Source organism: Diabrotica undecimpunctata, chromosome 1, assembly GCF_040954645.1.
Source record: "Diabrotica undecimpunctata isolate CICGRU chromosome 1, icDiaUnde3, whole genome shotgun sequence".
Taxonomy (NCBI): Eukaryota; Metazoa; Arthropoda; class Insecta; order Coleoptera; family Chrysomelidae; genus Diabrotica; species Diabrotica undecimpunctata.
The window spans coordinates 179,663,452-179,686,324 of NC_092803.1; the positions used below are offsets into that span (position 1 = coordinate 179,663,452).

The 22,873-nt window shown below is 34.0% G+C and overlaps 2 protein-coding genes across 3 annotated transcripts in view; both read right to left on the reverse strand.

Moving 5' to 3' along the window:
* The window catches only part of LOC140432636 (uncharacterized), a 76,856-nt gene extending 65,691 nt beyond the window's left edge, over positions 1 to 11,165 (reverse strand). The window contains exon 1 of the mRNA XM_072520668.1: positions 10,959 to 11,165. Coding sequence (XP_072376769.1) covers positions 10,959 to 11,109 — 151 coding nt within the window. The 5' untranslated portion in view covers positions 11,110 to 11,165. The remainder of the gene's footprint in view (positions 1 to 10,958) is intronic.
* The window catches only part of Glut1 (Glucose transporter 1), a 481,871-nt gene that overhangs the window by 393,846 nt on the left and 65,152 nt on the right, over positions 1 to 22,873 (reverse strand). The gene's annotated exons all lie outside the window — the stretch shown is intronic.

The following is a 22,873-nucleotide window of genomic DNA, read 5'->3' on the forward strand; positions in this document are numbered from 1 at the left end:
ACAGAGTTCAACATGAAAAGCTTCTAAGTATTCTTAAGACCAAAAACATAGATAGTAGAGATCTACAAATTATATCAAATCTGTATCAAAATCAGAGCAAGAATAAGAGTCGAAGGAGAACTGAGAAAGGAAGTAAGTATACTTAGAGGAGTTCGACAAGGGTGCATAATTTCACCACTCTTATTCCACTTTCACGACTACAGTGAAGTGATATTTTAAGAAACTTTATTGGATATTGTAAAAGGTATTTTGGTCAACGGAAATAGCATTAATAATATTAGATATGCGGACGATACGGTCATATTTGCAAGTGACATGGAAAATCTACAGTACATACTACAACATGTATACAATGCATGTGAAAGGTACGGACTGCAAATATATCTCAAGAAAACGAAATCAATGATATTCTCAAAAAAACCACAAAATGTAGATAACCTGATCATCAATAATACAACGATCGAAAGAGTAACAACATATAAATATTTGGGAACGTTGCTAACCGAAGATAGAGATCAAACAAAAGAAATCAGATCTAGAATGGCAAGAAACACGTTCATAAAATTGAAGAACTTAATTTGCAACCGTAACCTTAATCTAGAGATCCGCACAAGAATGCTACGTTGTTACGTTTTTTTTACTATACGGCATGAAAGCGTGGACAATAAAACAGTCTGAAATCAAAAAATTAAATTCCTTTGAGATGTGGTGCTACAGGAGAATCCACAAAATATCGTGGACTGAAAAAGTAACTAATATAGAGGTGTTACAAAGAATGAAGAGAGAATGTGAAGGCATAAAAACTGTTAAGGAAAGATACAAGGAAAGAGAAACCAGGACGACGCAAAATATCCTGGCTAAGAAATTTGAGAAAGTGGTTCGGTTGCAGCTCATTAAAATTATTCAGAAGCGCGGCCAATAAAATTAAAATAGCGATGATGATTTCCAACCTCCGATAGGAGAAGGAACCTGAAGAAGAAGTATAACATCAATAAACTGACTTTAACCTTCAATTGTGGCTTATTTCTATTAAATTAGTAATAATCTGATATTATTTTGTTTGATTGAAACATTGTGTATATTGTGTACAGCTGGTTCCTAAGAAACTGACATGACTCTTAAAGCGTATTTTGTAGAAAATTGAGCAGTGTATTTTAAAGTGTAAATACTTATTATTTACATACTGTCACTATTACTGCCTAATCTTAAAATTTGTCAGATAACTTATTCCGTTCAACCCCAAAAAAAAGCTCCACATGCTAGCAAAGAACTAAAAGTAAGAATTGTGACCAAATTAGAAGATGGTTGGTCATTATCTGCCATAACGAACCATTTTAACGTAAGCAGAACAACAGTTTTTAGTAATAATAAAAGATGGAGAGAACAAGAAACTCTATAAAGAAAGCAAGGTTCTGAAAGACCAAAAATATCTACCGCTCATGAAGATCGTACGCTTTTGGAGAGAATAGAAGAGAATGCTTTTGAAAATGCGAAAACTACAAGAATTATGCACAGTTTCCGGGAAGAAAGACAAACAACTTGGCTCAGAATTAAAGCATCGCGTCTTAGGTACCAAACTGCAGCAAAAAACAGGCTATTACACTACAACAGAAGCAATCAAGACTTATATTTACTTTAAACCATCACCTACAATATCAAGATTTTTGGGACAGGGTAATATTTAAAGATGAGAAAATTTTTTAATCTTCTAAAAGGGTCAAAATTAAGGTGTATAGACCAGATAATAATGGATTTATCCTCTGTATGTTGATAGATATCAAGAGGAATGGGAATGGTATAGCGTATTGATGGCAGGTTTGTTGGGCATACTTATCTGAATATTCTAGAAAACATCATGTTTCCCAGTGTAGAACAGTTGTATCCAGAAAATAATTTCCTTTCTTTCTTTCTTTCTTTCTCCCCTTCCTTTTACCCTATCAGAATGTCGCATTTGGGCTAGCTATTTTAATTTCCATTTACCCACCTATTCCATTCTTTTCTGTTTTCTGCCATTATTTTCAATTCCTCGAGTGATTTTTGTTTAAGTTTTCCCGCCTCTACTACTTGCTGTATCCATTTCTTTCTTGGTCTGCCTCTTTTTCTTTTTCCGATGTTTTTTGCTTCATAAATTTTTCTTGTTATTCTATTGGATTGCATCCTCATCAAATGCCCATACCAGTTCATTTGTCTTCTTGTTATTTTGTTCATTAACGGTTCCTGGTTGGCCATTCTCTTAATAGTCTCGTTGCTTAATCTATCCCATTTTGTCTTTCCAACTATCCTTCTTAGATGTCTCATCTCCATTGCGTTTATTCTGCTCTTATGTTTTTCCAAAATTGTCCAGTTTTAACTTGCATAGAACACAGTCGGTATCACTATTGTGTTATATATTTTTATTCTTGTTTCTCGTGCAAGTTCTCTTTTTTCCATTATTGGGGCTAACGCATAATATAACTTGTTTGATTTCTTTGCTCTATTTGTTATTTCCCAGTCTATTTTTCTGTCATTAGTTATTATACTTCCCAGGTATTCGTAAGTTGTTACTATTTCCAATTCTGAGTTTTTACATTTTATCTTTATTTGATTATCTTCCTTATCTCCTTTACCGCTGATTATCATCATCTTACTTTTTTCCTCGTTTATCTTTTTAAGTTCTTCTATTTGTTCTACCCATATATCCATTAGTTTCTGCATTTTATTTTGTAATAGTACGAAATCATTAGTACTATGTCGTCTGCATACATTAAGGACTCTATTGTTACCGGTTGTAATCTGCGGTAACCTATTATTGTCTGTAGTTGATTAGTTCTGACTCTAGTGTTTCTTATCAATTTGTTGATTACTATTATGAATAGCAAAGGGCTGAGACTATCTCCTTGTTTAATACCTCTCTTCCAATTAAATGCTTCCGATCTTTCCCCTGTTATTTGTACCCTTCCTTTTACCTCTTTAAGTACTTTCTATAATTATTATCAATGCATTAGATACGTTTATTTTCCTCAAGCATTTCCCTATAATATGTCTTTCTATCGTGTCAAATGCTGCTCTTAGGTCCATGAATGCTAATACTAGTTTTTCCCCCGTATCTATGCTTCTTTCTATTAGGTTTCTAATGATATATATGTTGTCATTTGTCTGTCTTTCCGGTCTAAATGCCGTTTGTTCTTCTCTCAATACCATTTTTACTTATTGTCTCAGTCTCTTCTCTATTATTTTCGTATATATTTTAAAGCATAACGATGACAAACATATTGATCTATAGTTGTCGCAGTTTACATGTTCTCCTTTTTTGTATATTGGCACGATAATACTGTTCTGCCAGTCTTTAGGGATTGTCTGTTTTTCCCACGCCTCTTTATATATTTTCCATAGCCAGTTTATTCCTTTTTCTCCCATGTATTTTACCATTTCCGGTTCAATTTCATCATCTCCACCTGCCTTGCCTATTTTTATATTCGATAAGCCTTCTATTACTTCTTCTCTACTTATTTGCTCTAGTTCTGTGTTTTCTTTGCCTTCATTGATTATATTGTCTTCCTTTATCACTTGGGTATCAAATTTTTTCTCATAATATTCTTTCCATACCCTAGCTATTTGTTCTGGGCTTATTTGTATTTGGTTTAAGTATCTCTTACTGCGTTTATTTCCTTCCGTTTTCCCTGCTTTATGTGTCATATTGTCGTCCAAAAGTTTCTATTATTTGTTATATATTCTTCCTGAAGTTCTTCTCCAAATTCTTTTCATGTTTTTGCTTTTGCTTGTGTGATTCTTTTTTGCCAATCGTCTCTGCCTATAGTATTTTTCTTTATCTTCTTCTAGTCCCGTTTTGATGTATTTTTTCCTTTTGCTATTTTCTTCTTTTTTATTTCTGTCTTCACTTCTTTATTCCACCATTTTTTCATTTTCAACTGTTTATTATATTTTTTGATTCCACACACTTCAGTTGCTGTTGTCTTTAATACTTCTCTGTATGTATTCCATCTTTCTTCCATTGTCCATGTTTCTTTTTGATACTCTATTTGTTCAGTCTTTTTTTAGTTTCCTCCGTGTAAAATTCTCGCACTTTTTATCTTTAGTTTGTTTACATTTACTTTCTTGTACTCTTTTCTTTCCACTTCCTCCATTTTTTCATCCTCCAGTTTTGCAGTGACCATCCTGTGCTGTGTAGACCGTTCGGATTCCTTTTCCGTTAAGATGTTTTTTTATATTTTGTTCCAAGTTTCTCGTATAGACAATATAGTCGATTAAGCTTTTCGCATTTCTCTCTTCAGCCACAAATGTATATTTGTCGTTAATGGTTTGTTCACTGAATGTGTTTCCTATTATCAGGTCATTGGTTTGACAGAATTCCAGCATTTTAATTCCATTTCTATTTATTGTTTCTTCCCCATATTGTCCAATGCATCCTAATCCCCTGTTAATATCCTTACCTACTCTTGAATTCCAATCGCCTAAGATTAGAAAATAATTTTATCCTCCAATAGGATAATTGTCCCGGTCACACTACAAAATAAACTAGTGACTCCAGAATAACAACATCGAAACCTTACCATAGCCCAGCTACAGTCCAGATTTAAACCCAATCGAGAATGTGTGGGGGGATATTATAAAACGGTTGTATCGGCGTAATTTTATACCTTAAAATGCTGAAGAGCTGTGGCACGGTATATAACAGGTTTGAGAAGAGCTCTCTGAAAAAGACAATTTCATAGTTTCTCTCACGCAGATGGACTGAAGACTACAAGCTGTTATCAATGCTGATGGAGATATTAATAGTTATTTATTGTACAAGACGATAAAAGTGTACTTTATCTTCGAGAGCGTTTTTTGGCATCGAGACGTCAGTCCAGACGCTAATTATGCTCGAGAAGATAATGCGATTTTATCGTCTTGTGCAATACAACATTTTTTTCTATAGCAAGACTTCAAGTTCAGGTGAAAAATAGAATTTCAAAGAAAATTGTAATTTTTAGCACAAAAATCGCAATTGTGTTGCTCCGTTGCTAGGGATATGAATTACTCTGTCAACAAATGTCAAACAAATGTTACGTTTTGGTTTTTGCGGAGAATATTGTTGCGTTTTATGTACAAAGTAAATAAATACGAAATGGACGGAAAAGAATTGACACAAGAAAAGGAAAACCTGCCATCAGATGTAGACAATGCAGCGTTGAAAGCAGAAAGTTTATTGTTGCCACAAAAATCTAGGACGATGTATGAGAAAGAATACCAGTCTTTTAAAAAGTGAAAAAGCATTAAGAATATCAATGGCGTGAGTGAAAAAATACTTGTGGTGTATTTTTCTGAAAAGTCGAAGAAAGCGATGCCATCGTCATTATGGTCGTATTATTCGATTCTGAAGCGTACGTTGTTGGTGAATGAAAATTGTGACATTTCTAGATTCAGCAAGTTAACCACCTTACTAAAAAACCTGAGTGGAGGATACAAAGCTAAAAAGTCCAAAATCCTGGAGTCAGATGACATTATTAAATTTTTGACAGAAGCTCCTGATGACGTCTATTTCTTGATGAAGGTTATTGATATTTTTGGTGTGCATGGAGCGACTAGGTCCGATGAATTGTACAAGTTAGAAGTGTTTAACGTGGACGACAGAAAATCGGTGATAATCGTTTCATTATCTGATACTAAAACCAAGCAGGAAAGGTTGTTTTGTATTACTGACAAGAAAAGTGGACTGAGTTTCTTGGAAATTGTGAGAAAATATATTGCCTTGCGCCCCAACTTACCTCACATTAAGTTTTTTGTAAATTACCGATAGCAAAAGTGCACTACTCAACCGGTGGAAATTAACACTATATATAATATCCCCAAGAAGATTGCAGATTTTTTGAAACTTGCAAATTCAGAAATGTACAAGGGGCATTGTTTCCGTCGTTCTTCAGCTACTATGTTTGCAAATTCTGGAGCTGATCTAGTAAAAGTTAAACGTTTCGGTGGATGAAAATCGTCATCTGTTGCAGAATCTTACATTAAAGAGTCAAGAAGCAATAAGATTGCTGTATCCAAGTATATACTTGGCGGACCAGAAAATCAATCCAGCACCTCGAATCAAGTGTTTAAGCAAACGAGTACAAGTTGTGATGCTCCAAAAATAGATATTTCTAGTAATGTTAATTGTAAAATTTCAGTTGTTTTTAATCCTTAATGTGTTTGAATTTGTAAATTTTATTGAATAAAAAAAAGTTAAAACATTTTATCTACTCTTGCTGTTAAAGTGTCACTGTATCTACCCTTGCGGTTAAAGTGATACTTTATCTACTCAAAGCAGTTGTTATAGCAACACTTTAACATTAGCTATGGAAAAAAAAATATTAATTTTATTTTTACATGCCTAAATTTAGTATAGTTTTGGTCTTCCATACCCTCGCTTTCTTTCGAGAGTTTCTTGTTCCCTCCAGTTTTTATTATTAATAGAAAAACTGTGATTCTGTTTATGTTAAAATGTTTTGCTGCCTCTGATAGTGCTCTGAGAACTCTGGTAGTTAGCTTTTAATTTGGTTACAATTCTTGCATTAATATATTGTTGAAGTCGTTTGTTTTATGCCTTAATATTAATAAAAATAATAACAACAACCCTATTATATGTAAAAACTATCATTTGCATACTCTTCATAAAATGCAGGAATTCAAAATAATATCAAAATTTAGACCTCCATAATTGTAACAATAAAACACTGAAAACTTTGTTTTCAAACTTCCACAAAATTTATTTTAAATTCTTATCACTACAGCTGTTTCGGCTGATTGCCTTTCTCACTTGAGAAAGGCAATCAGCCGAAACAGCTGTAGTGATAAGAATTTAAAATAAATTTTGTGGAAGTTTGAAAACAAAGTTTTCAGTCTTTTATTGTTACATAAAATGAATTTCCATCAAGTAACGGTCGAATCCATCAATTACCTCCATAATTATTACAATTTATGAATTAACGTATTTGTTGTTTGTTTATTCTATTATTTGTCTACCATAATAAATATAATTTAATGTCAGACCAATCAAATACACTGCTTAAAATAATCAAATCTTACTAAGAGTCGTATCAATTTTTTTAGGAAACAGCTGTAGCGATCAACAATTTGATCTGTTGTAAATCAAAACTATTTTTTGGAACGCCACTGTTTCGTTAACTTACACATTACTGTTCCGAGAAATTTTTGTCACTGCATTTGAACATTTCTCAAAATAAAAGTTAAAATTTCTCAAAAATATGATCATATTTTTACTTGAATATAGTACTTGAATGATAAAAATTATGTTAATGTTTAGAAAACACATATAATTTTGCTCTTTTCAATAACCACAAAATTTATGGTTTACAGTTATAATCCTCACGACCAGGGTCAGACAAAATATAAATGGGTAACTTTGGCGAGACTGGCCAGATAACGAAAATGCACCTGGGTTCTTCGATTCCCTGAGGCGACTCTAACCTCTTGATTAATGGGGCTAAATCGCCCTAACGATAATTAATATACATAAAGTTCAAAGGGCTACCCTTTGGTTTGGGAACTCGCTTGGAAGGCTAGTTCTATTCGTCCAGAAGTCCTCTCTGTCTCGCACAATTTTCGTCATGTTTGAAATGTTTATATTTTGGTTTGATTATTTTTATTAAGATGTTAGAAAATGGGTATACAATTAAGATATAAAATATACATAGACTATAAAAAGGAACTGTGCCAAATAAAGAACATACATTAAAGGTCTATAAGTATGACCTCAGTTTTATTCTTACAGAATATAATTTTATATTAATTTCACAAATACTACCAAGTAACTACGCTCATTAAAAATAAAAAGTAAACATTTAATGCATATTATGTTTAAGTTACTTTTCGTTTGAGTTTTTATTATGAAATATTGAAGTCAATAATATTACAACCAGATTTAATTACAAGTCGTTTTGACCGTTAACCCGAAATCAAATTCTAATATGCCTAACACCCTAAATATCTGCTGATCGCCGAGCCTAAATATCTGCTGATCGCTGGAACAGTGTAAGCCAGCAAGCAATTTAATTAAACCCAGATTGTGAGACATGTTCACAACTAAGAAATAAGTTCTTGTATAACAATTCATTGGAGCGAGGTGTATTGATTCCAGTTATAAACAGGAATCACTTCAGCTCGCTCCAAGATAGAGCGCCGTGAAGTGATGCCCCAGACCACCGCTTTGCGCACCTAAGGAATTAAATGCTCGATAGATTCACAACTATCAGCCAAATGCTCTTTATGTGGGAGTCTTGAGTAATAGAACTGCACATAATACCGATACTGCAATATCCAATTAAAATTTCAGGCTAACGTTAGTCGATTTATTCCTATTATCTTTATACAGTGTAAGCCTTATGCACACATCTGCTTAAATACCTTCTGACCAGTGTATCATAAGCTTAGTCTAATAGGCCTAATTCTAATAGGCCAAACCCCCTAAATATCTTCTCATCGCTGGAACAGTGTAAACCTTACGCTCACATCTGCTCAAAATACCTTCTGAGCAGTCTATCATAGGCTTAGTCCTACAATATCGTTGTGACTCTTCTTCGTTCGGCTGGCGGAGATAAGAATACGGCCGAGGCGAGAAGGCCCTGCCTGTCGTAAGAGGCGACTTATGGGTAGGAATCGAGAGGTGAGCCGCCGCTTGAGGTGTCGGGTTTGTAGAAACGCACACGGTCGCTTCGGCGACACGTTAACCGGTCTACACTCCTAGTATCCGAGACGAGACTCTCGTGGGACCACTCTACTCTCATTCCAAAAGAGCCTGGTGGGGTTGAACGAGCTGGGCCCGTACATACCTCTCCTGACCTTGTGTCAGGCGTGGTGTGGGTGCTCCGGCACGTAACCACCGGGAGATCCAAGAGTGGTAGAGGAGAGATCCTCGGCGACAACCTGTCTACGTGCGAGGTGGAAATTCCTCTGCCTGCGTCACCTATCCGCCTGTGAGAGGAGATAACGGGTAGGTGAGGTAATCGCAACACAGGTACTACGGAGAAGGTGAAGCCCCACGAAACGTGCCTGGCGTACGTGGCGTGGCACCTTCATTTTGGTGTCGGACTCGTAGGGGCAGTGGAGGCGTTAACAGTCGTATAGCCGAAAGACCAGGTAGACCAGGGTCCTGCCAAATTTTATTTGGAGGGTACAAAGCATTGCAATGACTCTTCTAGCGTTTGCGTCATATTGATGGACATTTTGTAAACTGACAGGTCAATTAGGACAGGTATTTCGAAATATGTTGTTTTTATTTATACGGTTATTACGGATTTTTTACTTGTTGCCAATTGTGTATTGGTGAACAATAAGGTATTTAATATTTCGTTTAAAATAAACATCCGTCTTTCGTTTTCAGAGAGTTGACACCTAAAAATCATACGAACAAGCTGAATTTTGCAAGAAATGTTTTTAAGACTCCAATAAAGATGCAAAAAGTTTACCACTTTTACTCCCGGGCTTCCCCCTAAAACCATCCCTCGCAGCGCTGTAAAAACGCAAAAAAATCAATTTACCAAGAATCTGTTCACCGTAGAAAAAAATGTTTAAAAAAAATGTAGCTGAGATAATTTTAAACAAAAATGTTTATAAGCATTTTTGTGTAGAATAATCCATTCTCTTACGGGCCATTCGCGCCGTAGAATAAACCATTCTCTTATTCAGTTACGCACGCGAAATCAATGTTCAATAAAATTTGTATCAGCTCAACGATAAAAATTTGATATCTTTTGATCCAAATGTTTTATCGACAAAAATCAAGATGCATTTTAAGGGCAATGACTGCAGCTTTTATAAGCAGTTTTTTATTTTGTCGAGAATAAACTCAGTTTTTATAAAGGTGTTAAATAAATTAACGTGGCGCGATTATTGCCATTTTTTACTATTTTTGTGAGATCAATAAAATTGATAACTTTCATTGGCCAGTTGTAAAAAAAATGTATTATTAGAGATTAACCTTTAAAACCTATGACATGAAATTTTAATTTTGAGTTGTGGTAACAAATATGAGGCATTTAAAAGATGAATAAAAAACGAAGAATTTAATGTTTTACATTACAAATGATCACACGTCACGGGAAATGCGTTTAAGAAAATGGTTTTAGATGTAGTTTATTGCAGAAGTTCTGTTCTTTCAAAAAACGTACTGGTATAATTGAAAAAAAAAGTGTTAAATGCTTTAGATCGTTTGTTGTGTGAAAGTTTAAATCCAGCATTTTATAAGCATATTTCAAATAACTCACATTTGTTGCCAAAACTAAAAACTAAAATTTCATGCTATAGGTTTTAAAGGTTAGACTCTGGATATCGAAATAATAGGGTAGCCAGTCAAGGAAAGGGACAAATTGTATTGATCTCGTAAGAATCATAAAAAATGGCAAAAATCGCGCAGTATTTATTTATGTAACTCATGTATAAAATCTGAGTTTATTTGCAACAAAATGCAAAAAGTGCATACAAAAGCCAAACTTTTTACCTTTAAAACGCATCTTAATTTTTGTCGATAGGTCACTTGAATCAAAAGATATCGAATTTTTATCATCGAGCTGGTACAAATGTTATGCAAAGTTATGACTCAGTAATAAAAAACAACAAGAACAGTACCCCGTTCTCTAGCACAAAAAGCTGCAGTCACTTGTTTTTCTGCAGTAACTTTTCATATATGTCCACAAACTCACCAGAAGAATAACTGTGCATCCAATGTAATAAGGGCACTGAGAAGGTGCTCTGCGTAAAGCTAACATTTAGTTTTAAACTATTATTATTATATTATATGATATGATATGATGTTTAGTGAAAATTTTTAGACGTTCTTAATCTTATAATTTAGTAGCCATACTGTATATAGAACCCATACAATAAGATATAATAATCAATAGAAATTTGGTGGTAAAATTGATTCACTTCTTCCCGTAATCCTAATTATTAAAACTAAAGCAAAAAAACTATATTCTTACCTGTCCGTTGCGAGGCAGTTGTAGTAGTAGTAAGAGTATCAACGGAGTCGCTTTGGAGAGTTTCAAAAGGGATGGGAACAGGGACCAGCGGTTGCTGATCAAGTCTGATGTGGCGATGATGATGCGGGGGAACCCCTGTGGACTGTCTCATCGGTACTTACAGTCGCAGCTGTCCTCGAGGGACGCCGCCTTTGCCGCTGCCGTCGCACATCTACCAAGGAGGAGCTAAATAACCGCCACCAGTTAGTTTTTTTGAAGCACAAACAAACAATAAGCAATTACAACTAAAATTTCAGCTAAAAAATAACAATTTTAAAAGGTTACATGCAATGCAAACTGAGAGTTAATAATTATCGACTTAATATCTAAACCTTTTTTCTTTATAGAACTATACAGGACAATTAACACTATAATTTAAAACATTGTAAATTGTGCTCCAAAAGAAGAGTGGTATATCAAAAATATATTTTTTCTTATAGAACATCCTATATTTATGGCATTGCTAAATTGTCCGTAAATAATAAGCTATTCTTTTATAAGGATTCTCTATACCTAAATATAGGATGTTTCGATTTATTTACATTAGACAACTTTTATCTAGGGCCTTAATAAAAGACTATTTGTCATATTTAAACAGATGTTCTTTATAACAAAATGTTTAGTCTGTCATATGGAAAATTTACTAAGCTTCTATATACATTATGTTTATTAACAGTAATGCATTGATTCGTGATCAGAGTAGTAGTGTCTGAGGGCTCGGGAGACTGAGACCTCGGAAGTCCTGAAGAAGACATCAGAGAGGATGTCGAAAGCTCGGCGCAATGATAATCGATGCGGTTCTTACCGAGGACGTAGTAATTTTCATATATATATATATATATATATATATATATATATATATATATATATATGTATGTATATATATGAAAATTACTACGTCCTCGGTAAGAACCGCGTTAAGAATTTAAATCTCGACGTTTTGGCACCCATTTTGAAGCGAGTTCGGCGTCAATCTGCCTACTCCTCCCACTCGTTACATACCAGTATCTTGTTCTCCAGAAATACGAAAACCGTCAAACGGCACTGTGGTCTTAATCTGCCATGTGTCGAATGATACTATGTATTTTGTATATTCCTGCCGCGGAGGATAACGTGACAGAAATCCACGATCCAAGATACCAGAGACAGGTATCACAATAGATCACGTGGATCATCATCATCAATCAGTCCTGAGTTGTCCATTGTTGAACTTAGGCCTTCTCTAGATTTTTCCATCTGCTTCTGTTCTGCGCCTCTGCTATCCAATTGGTCACGATTCTTTTGAGGTCGTCGGTCCATCGCGTTGGGGGTCTTCCTCGGCTTCGCTTGTCAGCCCGTGGTCTCTACTCAAGCAATTTTTTTGTCCAACTGTCGTCTTTCATTCTTGCAACATGTCCTGCCCATCTCCATTTTTGCCTTGTAATATGTTCGATAATGTCTTCCACTCCGGTTTGTCTACGAACTTCCTCGTTTCTTATTCTATTTCTTAAGCTTATTCCAAGCATTGATCTCTCCATCTTTCGTTGTGTCCTTCTCAATTTTTCGGCTGATGTTTTTGTGAGAGTTAAGGTTTCTGCTCCGTATGTGAGGACTGGTAGAAGGCACTGGTTAAAAGCTTTTCTTTTTAAATGGATCGGTATATTTGTTTTAAATACGTCTCTCATTTTTCCGAATGCAGCCCAACCCAGACTTATTCTTCTGAGTAGCTCGCATGTTTGCTTATCTCGCGTTAACCTTATTTCGTGACCCAAATACACATATTTTTCCACAAGTTCTATGGGCGACTTTTCGATTTCTATTAGCTCATTGGGGACGAGATTGGTCATCATTTTTGTTTTTCCATAGTTTATTTTTAAACCGACTTTCTGGGTTACTTGCTGTAGTTGTTGTAGCATAACTCTGGCTTCTCCTAAGTTGTCTGTTATGAGAACAATATCATCGGCATATCTGAGATGATTGAATATCTTTCCATCGATGCTAATACCCTTTGATTCCCACTCTAGCCGTTTAAATGCGTACTCCATAACTGTTATAAATAGTTTTGGTGACAAGGTATCTCCCTGTCGCACCCCTCTGCCAATTTTTATCGTGGATCATATTTTTACTTACTTATTTTTTATTTTACGTGGATCATATTCTGCATAATATTTTGAGCACGAGAAAGTTATCGGCGCCCTAGGTCGTTTGCTCACCCTGGAAAACAAGCGCAATCGTGAAACCACTTCAGAGCAATCACGACGCAGGATCTCACATGTCCGCCATCGCCATGGGCAAATTGGTCGTATTGGGCTACAAACTGTTCCCCATCCACCGTATTCTTCAGATTTGCTCCTGTATGACTTTTTTTTTTGTTTGCCAACTTGAAAAAATTACTCGTCAAGCAAAAACTAAGTAGATTGAGGAGCTCTTTGCCGTGTATACCTCGAGAAAACATTTTTTCAGATAGTTTAATGAAGTTGGTGCATCGCTGGGTTAAGTGTCTCGAGCTAAAAAGTGTATATATTGAGAAATAAATCGTCACTTTTCTAAAATTTTTGTTTTTCTGTTGTAGCCAAGTGCTTATCAGACCGCCCTAGTATATATAAATATTTATTATTAACGTTGTAGAATATAATCTGTTAATTTTAAAACCATAACTAATTGCAATGAAACATTACAGTTATGTCACGATTTAAAAGCATTATTTGAAACTATATTACTGCCATCATGTTTATTGTTACCTGGAAGATATCATATATAAGTATAATTTAAACTATTTTTAGAAAAATATTAAAACATGCAAACATGCAACACCTTAAACTGAGGTTATAATACTTTTTTTTAACTTTGAAAATAAATCATCATACAACTAGCACCTGCATAAAAAAGTTGTATAATAATGTATAATTATATTCTATATTTTGCTATAAAATTAAAAAATTAGTTGATGAAAAGTGTTATTTTATGACTATTTTAAAAACTATCCCGAGTGCATTAATTCGTGCCTAGAAACAGTAATAGATTGGATATTAATATCTGATTTCCCACTATTTCCTATAAAATTTTGCCCATTAGTCACTGTAAATAGTCTACAATTATTATTAGAGATTTAAATAGCTTGTAAATCGATTGTGTCTCTTCACAGGATAATTACGTGAAATGTATTGATATATTAGGATGATGTAGATGATGATAGAAATGGATTAATAGGGTTATTCCTAAATTGTCAAACTCCGTCACTTTTTTGAAGCATACTCTTTACTCTTGTTGTTTGCAGTATTCTTAAGTTGTGTGTCTTCATATGTGGTTTGTCCCATTTCCATATACTTTGTTTTTTGCTTAATAATAATTAGTCAATCAACTAATCAATCAACCAATAATGCCTTTTTATTTCTCATTAAAAAAATACAATACAATATTCTCCTGTAGCGACATTTGTTCTCCCTGGCACACGCCATCAGGAGGGTTGGCAAACAAATACTATTTTCTTATATACAAAAAATTATGCTAAGGCTTATTCTATCTAAAAAAGTAAAAAAAAAAATAATAAATAATAAATTAAATAAATATTCATATAAATGTTATAGTAATACACTAAATGTGTATATCCTACTAAGACTTCGCACCAGACTAAAGAATAATAACAATGTATAACAGTAAGCTATAGCTTGCAGTTGGCATGAGTGAATTTTTTCCTTAGAGGGAGTGAACGCTGTTTGTATAATACTAATAATAACAAGATAGACAAGACAGATAAAAAGATAATAGCTTTACGCAAACAAATTATTATTGCTAATTTTAATATTTTTATCCTATTAAACTAGCACCATGCCAATCGATTTAGTAATTAAATAGGCTCACTAACTCATACCTATACAACAATGCTTCCCTACAATAATCTGCTAACTCAGCCCGTCCCTGTCTTATAGTAACTGCTTCCACTCTACTAAGTTCATTTCTACCTAACTACTTTAACTTAATCTATCTCAACACCGAACATTTTCCCAAAAAATGTATCACATCTTCCCTTTTCTTCATGTTACACATTGAGCAAATCCTTCTTTCATCATTTCTTCAAGGTCGATTATTCAAATATAGAACTCCACATCTTAATTTAAACAGCCATCGAATGTCCCCAAATTTTTTCATTTCCAGTAGATAATGCATGTTTACTCCTTCCTTCCCTATCTCTATCCCCTCTTTTTTTTTCTATCATACTCTTAATCATACTAGACCAGCTATCTCTTTATTCCCATTCACACCTTACATCAATACCAAAATTTTCTCCCATGCTCATCCAATCTTTCCACCAGCCACATCTTGCTCTCATCCTTTTTTCTTAAAGAAATTTTGGCAACCTATCATTCGAATCTCCTAGTATTTTTTTTACATATTTTTTTATGTAAATTCATCGTATATAGACTGACTCTAGCAATACCTGTGTCTAAATCTAACATAAAGATAGGACAATACCTTGGACGAGAAAACATTTTTTTTATATAAAATCTTCTGATTATTTCCACCTCATCGTACTCAAAAACTTCACATACCTGAGTCCTATAAGTCAAAATTGATCTTACGATCGACTCATACACTGTTACTTTAGCCAAAAATGGTATATTAGACTTAGACACTAAACTGCTCCAGTCCGTGCGAATCGCCACTTTTGCCAAACTCTTGCGCTTTTTTAGATGAGCTTTAAACGACAACTTGCGTATTACTATCATTTCCAAATAATTATAGTTATTCACTACCTCTAATACCCGATCATTCAGTTTCCAAGATTACCTGATCACACCATCTCCTCTTCTGAATACAAGAATTTTAAATTTATCTAAATTTATTTTTAGATTCCACATCCTCCAGTATTTTTCCAGTTCATTAATAATTCGCTGTAGCACCTTTGGATTGATTGCAATCAAAACCAAATCATCTGCATATAATAAAAGTCGTATAATCAAACCATTTATCTCTAAACTGCCTCCCAATACTTCATGTAGGTCATTCAAGAAAAGTGCAAACAGTGATGGACTTAAAAGACATCCCTTTCTTACTCCTACATTATAGTCAAATCATTCAGATAGACCTTCCTTTGATCAGACTGCCGATTTTGTATTCGCGAACATACTGTTTAACAAAGTGTGCACTTTAGTGGATAATCCCCAGTGACATTACTTGTAAAAATGGGTCCGCCGATCAACTGTATCAAAGCAGCACACAAAGTCCACAAAAAATGTATAAACATTTGTTACTCCCCGTGTATGTTGGATTTTTACTGTACTCATAACATTAAAAACGTCTATAGTCGAAGAGCCGGTTCTATATCCTGCCTAGAACTCATTTAAGATGTTATTATTTTGTACCCACTAGGTATAACTGGTTAAAGTCAATGCCGCAATAAGTTTGATTATTGAATTCAAAAAGATAATACCTAATAACCTTTTTCACTTTCCATGTTTTCTTTCTCATAAAGAGAAAAAAGAATAATTAGTTTATACTGTTTAGCTTTTTTCATATTACACTCTCTGTCTCATTATTGCTTCCAGCAAGAAATTAAAAAGCATTGTTGACAGCGGATCTTTTTGCTTTAATCAGCTTCTTACTTTAAATTTTCCTATTAGGCTTTCTTCCAATTCATCCTGCTTATTTTTTCAGAAATTCCAAATTCTCTTAGGGTATGGTACAGACGCCTTATTATCACAGAATCGTAAGCTTGTTTGAAATCTATAAAGAGGCGGTTTAGCTTTAACTGTTGTTCGTACGTACTGCTCTGAATCATTTTTAACAAAAATATTTTGATCTATGGTGGATCTGCCCTTTTTGAATCTTCCCTAGTATTCACCGACCTGTTTAAGTGCCTTTCTAGTCTGCTTCTTATGATTCTGGATACCTTATATGTTATATCCAGAAGACTGATACCTCTGTAGATTTCGCACACTGCATTATCTCCCTTTTTATGAATGGGACATACTATTGTCTTTCTTCATACTTTTTCCTTTCGCTCCCAGATTTTGGTCAGCAGGCTACATATCCCTCATTATAAATGCTTCTCTCCCATGCTTGATTATTTATGCAGGAATACTATTGTTTTCTGCACTTTTATTGTTTTTCATGCTGTATATAATTTCTCTTACTTCTTCCAAGGTGAGAGTCATCATTTTTTCCACCGGGTCGTTGACTTTCACGACCATTTCTACTTGCCCCTCAACATTCCTATCCGGTTTTTCATTAACCAGTTCTCTAAAATAGTTCTGCTATCTATCTAGCTCTTCCTTCTTATCTCCTATTGGGCGCCCTTCTTAATTTTTGTAATAATTCAGTTTTCTTGCACCTTGGTCGCTGCTCTTAGATGCCTTTCTTTATTCTTGTAGTAACTATGTTTTCTTGCGCCTTGGTTACTGCTTCTTTTTACCTCCTTGTAGAATATAGAAATAAAAAAACAACATTTAAACATTTATTTCTTTTTACGTATTTATTATTTTTATTTTAACTAAACCGTTTCTTATTTACCTTTAAATATTTTTTTAAATTGTTATATTTGTGTAGAAAAATATTTTTACGCCCAATTTAATCTATCTATGATAAATAAAATATATTTCCTTATTTTTCGTCTTGCTTTCTCTTTATATTTTTGTCAACGCTGTTTAAAATATAGAGAATTTAATTAATAGGAGAACATAAGATTAAAACGTAAATAATTATACTCATTAAAAACTGAACGGGAGATATTCGCGGAATTGTAAGATGCTCTTTCAACGTCCTTAGCAATGTCTCTTATCTTAGCAATGAATTTAATTATTGTCTAATGACTATTCATTGATGGCGTTAACGTTCAAATTCCATCTAATCATCAATAGAATGAATCTCTCAGCTAGAAATACCGCAACCCAAGTGGCCCTTGTAATTTCGTTTCTCTCCTTGTGATGTGAAATATACACCGTATTTAATAACAAAGAGCTGGAACAGAGAGTAGTAAATACGACTGTTTGTTAGTTAGATTAATTTTAAATTATAGCTAAGCCCTTAGAAACTGTGTTTACAATATAACTATATTATTTCAGTGGGGTAGATCTATGCAAAATTGTTGGAATTTCAATAAACTTCTGTAAATGGACATTTGACCATGTGTTTATCGTAATCATTCGTAATTCTAAGAAAAGTCGATGTCTACACGACAGTCTAAGATCTAATCCGAACAACTAGTTATCAATAAAAGTGTTTATTTAGGACAAGTGGTGTCAGATCTCTATGGAATAGGTTAAAATATTTATCATTTACTTTACATCTTCCTTCTTATTATATTTTTCTTTCTTTCTTAAAGTCATTGTATTGCGAAAATCTTCTTTCTATTCAATACATCTTCACCCATTGATGTCAGCCATTGTCGTATGGACTTTCCCTTTTTCTTGGTTCTGCCATTTCTTTTCTTAATTAGGTATTCAGCACCCTTGCTTGATGCAGTCTTCCTACATGGCCCATCTTCTTTATTCCTTGGGATCGTTTTTTCCAATATTTCGTTAGTTGTTCTTCTTCTTAACTTTCTATCCTGTTTGACTCCTCTATTTGTTCCAGATAAAAGGAATTAATAAAAAGATAGTTTAAAACAGGTTCGTATGGAAGAATATCTAAGCAATAAGAATACCTAATATGATATGCATCTAAAATGGCATTAATAGTTAATACTATGGACAGGGCCGAGCCTAGAGGTTTTGCTGCCCTGGTGCAAAAACCAAATTTGCCACCGCATTAGCAGTTTTGGAAAACGTGTATAAGAAAACATCGCAAATTAGGGAAAATTAATAAAAACACAATTTTGAACATTTAAATCATAAAAATATATTTATTAAGTCAACGAATAGATACATACCTATAATATAAATATGAACTTATACAACATATTATGTACATAAATATATTTTGGTATAACCAAAATACAAAAATCTACATAGTTATTTTACGAAAAATAAAGTAAAATAAAGAAAATAGAAATACAACACTAGGTGGGTATACACGTCTAAATACTAAAATCGACTTTTCTTGCCTTTTTAAGTACAAATTCTCTAACTAGGTCAATCACATCTAAATTAAAACTTATCTTCCTCGATACTTATTATAGCTAAATTTGTAAGCTTGGATTGGCTCATGGTAGACCTTAGGTAGTTTTTTATTAATTTAAATTTTGAAAATGATCACTCCCCATGAGCTACAGTGACTGGCATAGTTAAAAATATTCTAAGCGCAACAAATAAATTAGGAAATATTCTTTTTACTCGTTACCAACGAGATAGGCTTCCCCTCTTCTTTGACTGACACATTAGTTTTCTATCTATACAGCCCTTGCTGTCCAATTTTGGACATAGACCTCCTCTTCCTTCTTCCACGTCTCTCTATTGTAGGCAGTTTGTATCCACTTCGGGCCTGCGTGTTTCTTCAAGTCATCTGACCATCTCATTTGTGGCCTTCCTCTTTTTCGTTTGTAACTATATGGTCTCCAGTGTATAATCATCTTATTCCACCCCAATTATATCAACCTCATTGTTAAGATCTATTGAATTTATATCGAAATTTTTTGTTTCCGGGTCAGTTAGTTTAGTTGCTAAATTGGTACAATATTTCATTATTTCCTCTTTAGAAAAGACACTTTAGAAAAGATTCAACATGAGTTTCTAAATCTTGAAATCTCTCATCTAATTTTTAGATGGCAATATCAAGAATATGAAAATATAAATTTACTTTAAAATGTAATTCTGGAGATTGAATCAGCTCATCTTTATGTTCATATTCTTTTTCTTCTTGGTCGAACTGTATGAATTTCTTCGAACTGTATGAATTCAGCAAAATTTATAAACCCATTTTCGGATCTCATGTTTGTTAAAACTATTTTAATTCCATTAACATTTGTACAGTTTGTGGTAACATAACGATTTTTGCATAAATTTGCTAACTACATTTATTTTTAATAAAATATTGTACCAAACAACTAAGCAACATATAAATTTAAATAATAATTTTATTTTATTAATCAGGGAACTTGCAGTATTCCTTGTGTCATTATCTGTAGATGTATTATTATAAAGGACGATCATAAACTTTTTCCAATTTATACCTAAGAGTTTTTACGGCATCAATTTGACTCTCCCAACGGGTATCAGAGAGCGGTTTTATCGTTATCCTAGGCAATTCTTTTAAAAGAATATTCCATTGATATGTTGATTTCGAAAAAAAAACATATAGTTCCAGAATAATAGTGAAAAAATTGGTAACTTCAAGCGAGCTTTTTGCTGCATCATTCACGACTAAATTAAGGCTTTGTGTCGCACAATGGATAAAATAGGCTCTGGGATTAGTATCTAAGATTTTTTTTGTAGGCGGTTGTGTTTGCCTTTTATATTGGCACCATTGTCATAACCCTGGCCTCGCATATCTGCAATATTAATATCAGATTCTTTTAAAATTATTAATATGAAATCAGTTAAACCTTGCCCAGCAGTGTTGCTAACTTAACAGAATCCTAAAAAAATGTTCTCAAACCTCCTCAGTTTTAGAAAAATCATCAATAAAAACAAATCTAACAATTATGATTTGTTCTTGATGACTAATATCAGGTGTGCAATCAAGGATAATTGAAAAATATTTGCACATTTTTAAGGATTCAATTAAAAAAATTTTAATTTTTTCTTCTACTAACGTGATTGTTTCATTTTGGGTTTTATCGCCCAAATAATGTGTCAATTTTTTTGCCATCTTTTTGAATCCTGCCGATATGGTCAGCCATTACACTATCAAATTTTGCAATTGTCTCTATTAATTTCATAAAATTGCCATTACCTTTTTCGAATAGTTTTTGAGTCTCGCCCCTAAAGCTAAATTTTGTTTAAAAGACATAGCTTATGATAATTAGCAAGAAATAAAATAACAGAAGGTGAACTTTACGTCAACCAATTCCCTGTAGAAAGAGTGAAGCACTACAACTACCTCGACACCATAATAAATAAAGAATGAACCAATAACCAGGAGATTAGAGCACGCATCGGAAAAGCTAGATTCACCTTCAATCGGATGGGGGCCTTCTTCAAGAGTCACAACCTCTCTTTTGATATAAAAGTAAAATGCTGCGATGATACGTCTTCTCTGTCCTTTTTTATGGTGTTGAATTGTGGACCTTAAATGAAGATATGTACAGAAAACTGGAAGCATTTGAGATGTAGCTATATCGGAGAATGCTTAAGATCCCGTGGACTGACCGAGTCACAAATGAGGAGGTCCTCAGAAGAATGAATAAGAACCGAGAGGACCATGAAATCTCGAAAGTTACAGTTCTTCGGACATATTATGCGAAATGAATCTAGATATGCTCTCCTTCAAGCCATCTTGCAAGGAAAAAGATTTGGAAAACGAGGTCCAGGAAGAAGAAGAACATCTTGGTTAAAGAACCTCAGAATCTGGTTTAATACAACATCTGTGCAGCTTTTCTGTGCTGTTGCAGATAAGATAAAGAATGCCATGATGACAACATTGGTAACGGACAGGCACATCAAGAAGAAGAAGAATATCAACCTAGTTTCCTTACCAGTTAACTGCATGAGTGTCTTGCATCCTATGATCCGTCATAAGAAGTCTAAAGTGCCACTATCGGAAACAGTTTATGAAAGGGATGATTTTTTGTATAGACAATGGGGAACCCGTGAACATTACCATCCTTGATGCAGTTCAGTTTTTAGATAATGCGTGGAATGCGGTTACGTCAGTAAAAATCTGTAAGTGCTTTTGTCAAGCTAAATTGACTGTAGTTTCTTACAATGTTTAAGATGTTGACAAGGATGACGAAATGGCTTTGTCAGAGTGTATACAAAAATTTAATGTAAACCAGAGAGAGTTTGGAACTGACCTTGACTCCTACATTTCAGTAGACGATCAGGTAGAAACATTTCAAGTTTTAAGTGATAAAGAAATTGTGGAACAAGTGCAAATGTGGAAATGGATGTTGATGAAGATAATGAAGAAGACGAAGAAGAAGGCGTTCCTTGTTTTACATTACAAGAAGTAATGAGAGCTGCTGAGACCCTATCCAGGATTTACCAGTTTCCAGATTCATCCACAACTACCAAAAAAGCAGCGCAGAGTACTAAGGACACTACAGAAAAACTTTATTTTGCGAAAAGGGTTGTGCAGAAGAAAATAACTGACTCTTTTCAGCATTAGAAAACTTTGTCATAAAAAATGTAAGTTTCATATATATGATATGTTTTATTTCTTATTTTTTTTTATCCTAAATGTAGCTGTAATAATAAATAATGCTTTAATACAATTTTGTCTCATTAAAATTCAATTTTTTTCTACCTCTTTTACAACGTCACTCTGACATAGACTGATTTTTTGCTGGACCCTTCAATGACGCTATAACCAGTTCCACTGTATTTCAAAGAAGAAAGCTATACTGGATATTTTACCACAAATTTCGCCAATTTACCATCAAAGTTACAGATTTGCAACTTTTCATAAACTATCAGATTAAATTTTAAATAGAAATTATTTCTAACTCCTACCGACATCACTATCAGAATTCGGGAGGTATAAATCACAGGAGAAAAATTCACGACTGGTTTAAAGAATTAAGTAATATTGACACTAATATATATATACCGGTATTTAGGCACAACGCCCTTCCGGTAGGGATCTATGGAGGAGTATCACCGAGCCGCAAGGCCTTATCTCTTGCCGTACTGCTCTACCATAGGCCAATCAGACACCAGCATATTCTAGTCTAAGCCGCAGATTCATCTAGAATTTTAAACTGCTGCGTTAGCCTTTTTTTTTCTGTACACCGAGCTAGGGCTCGAACCCACGTCCACTCAACCATTCGACAGTGAAGCGAATGAAAATCGGCCGCCTAGCCC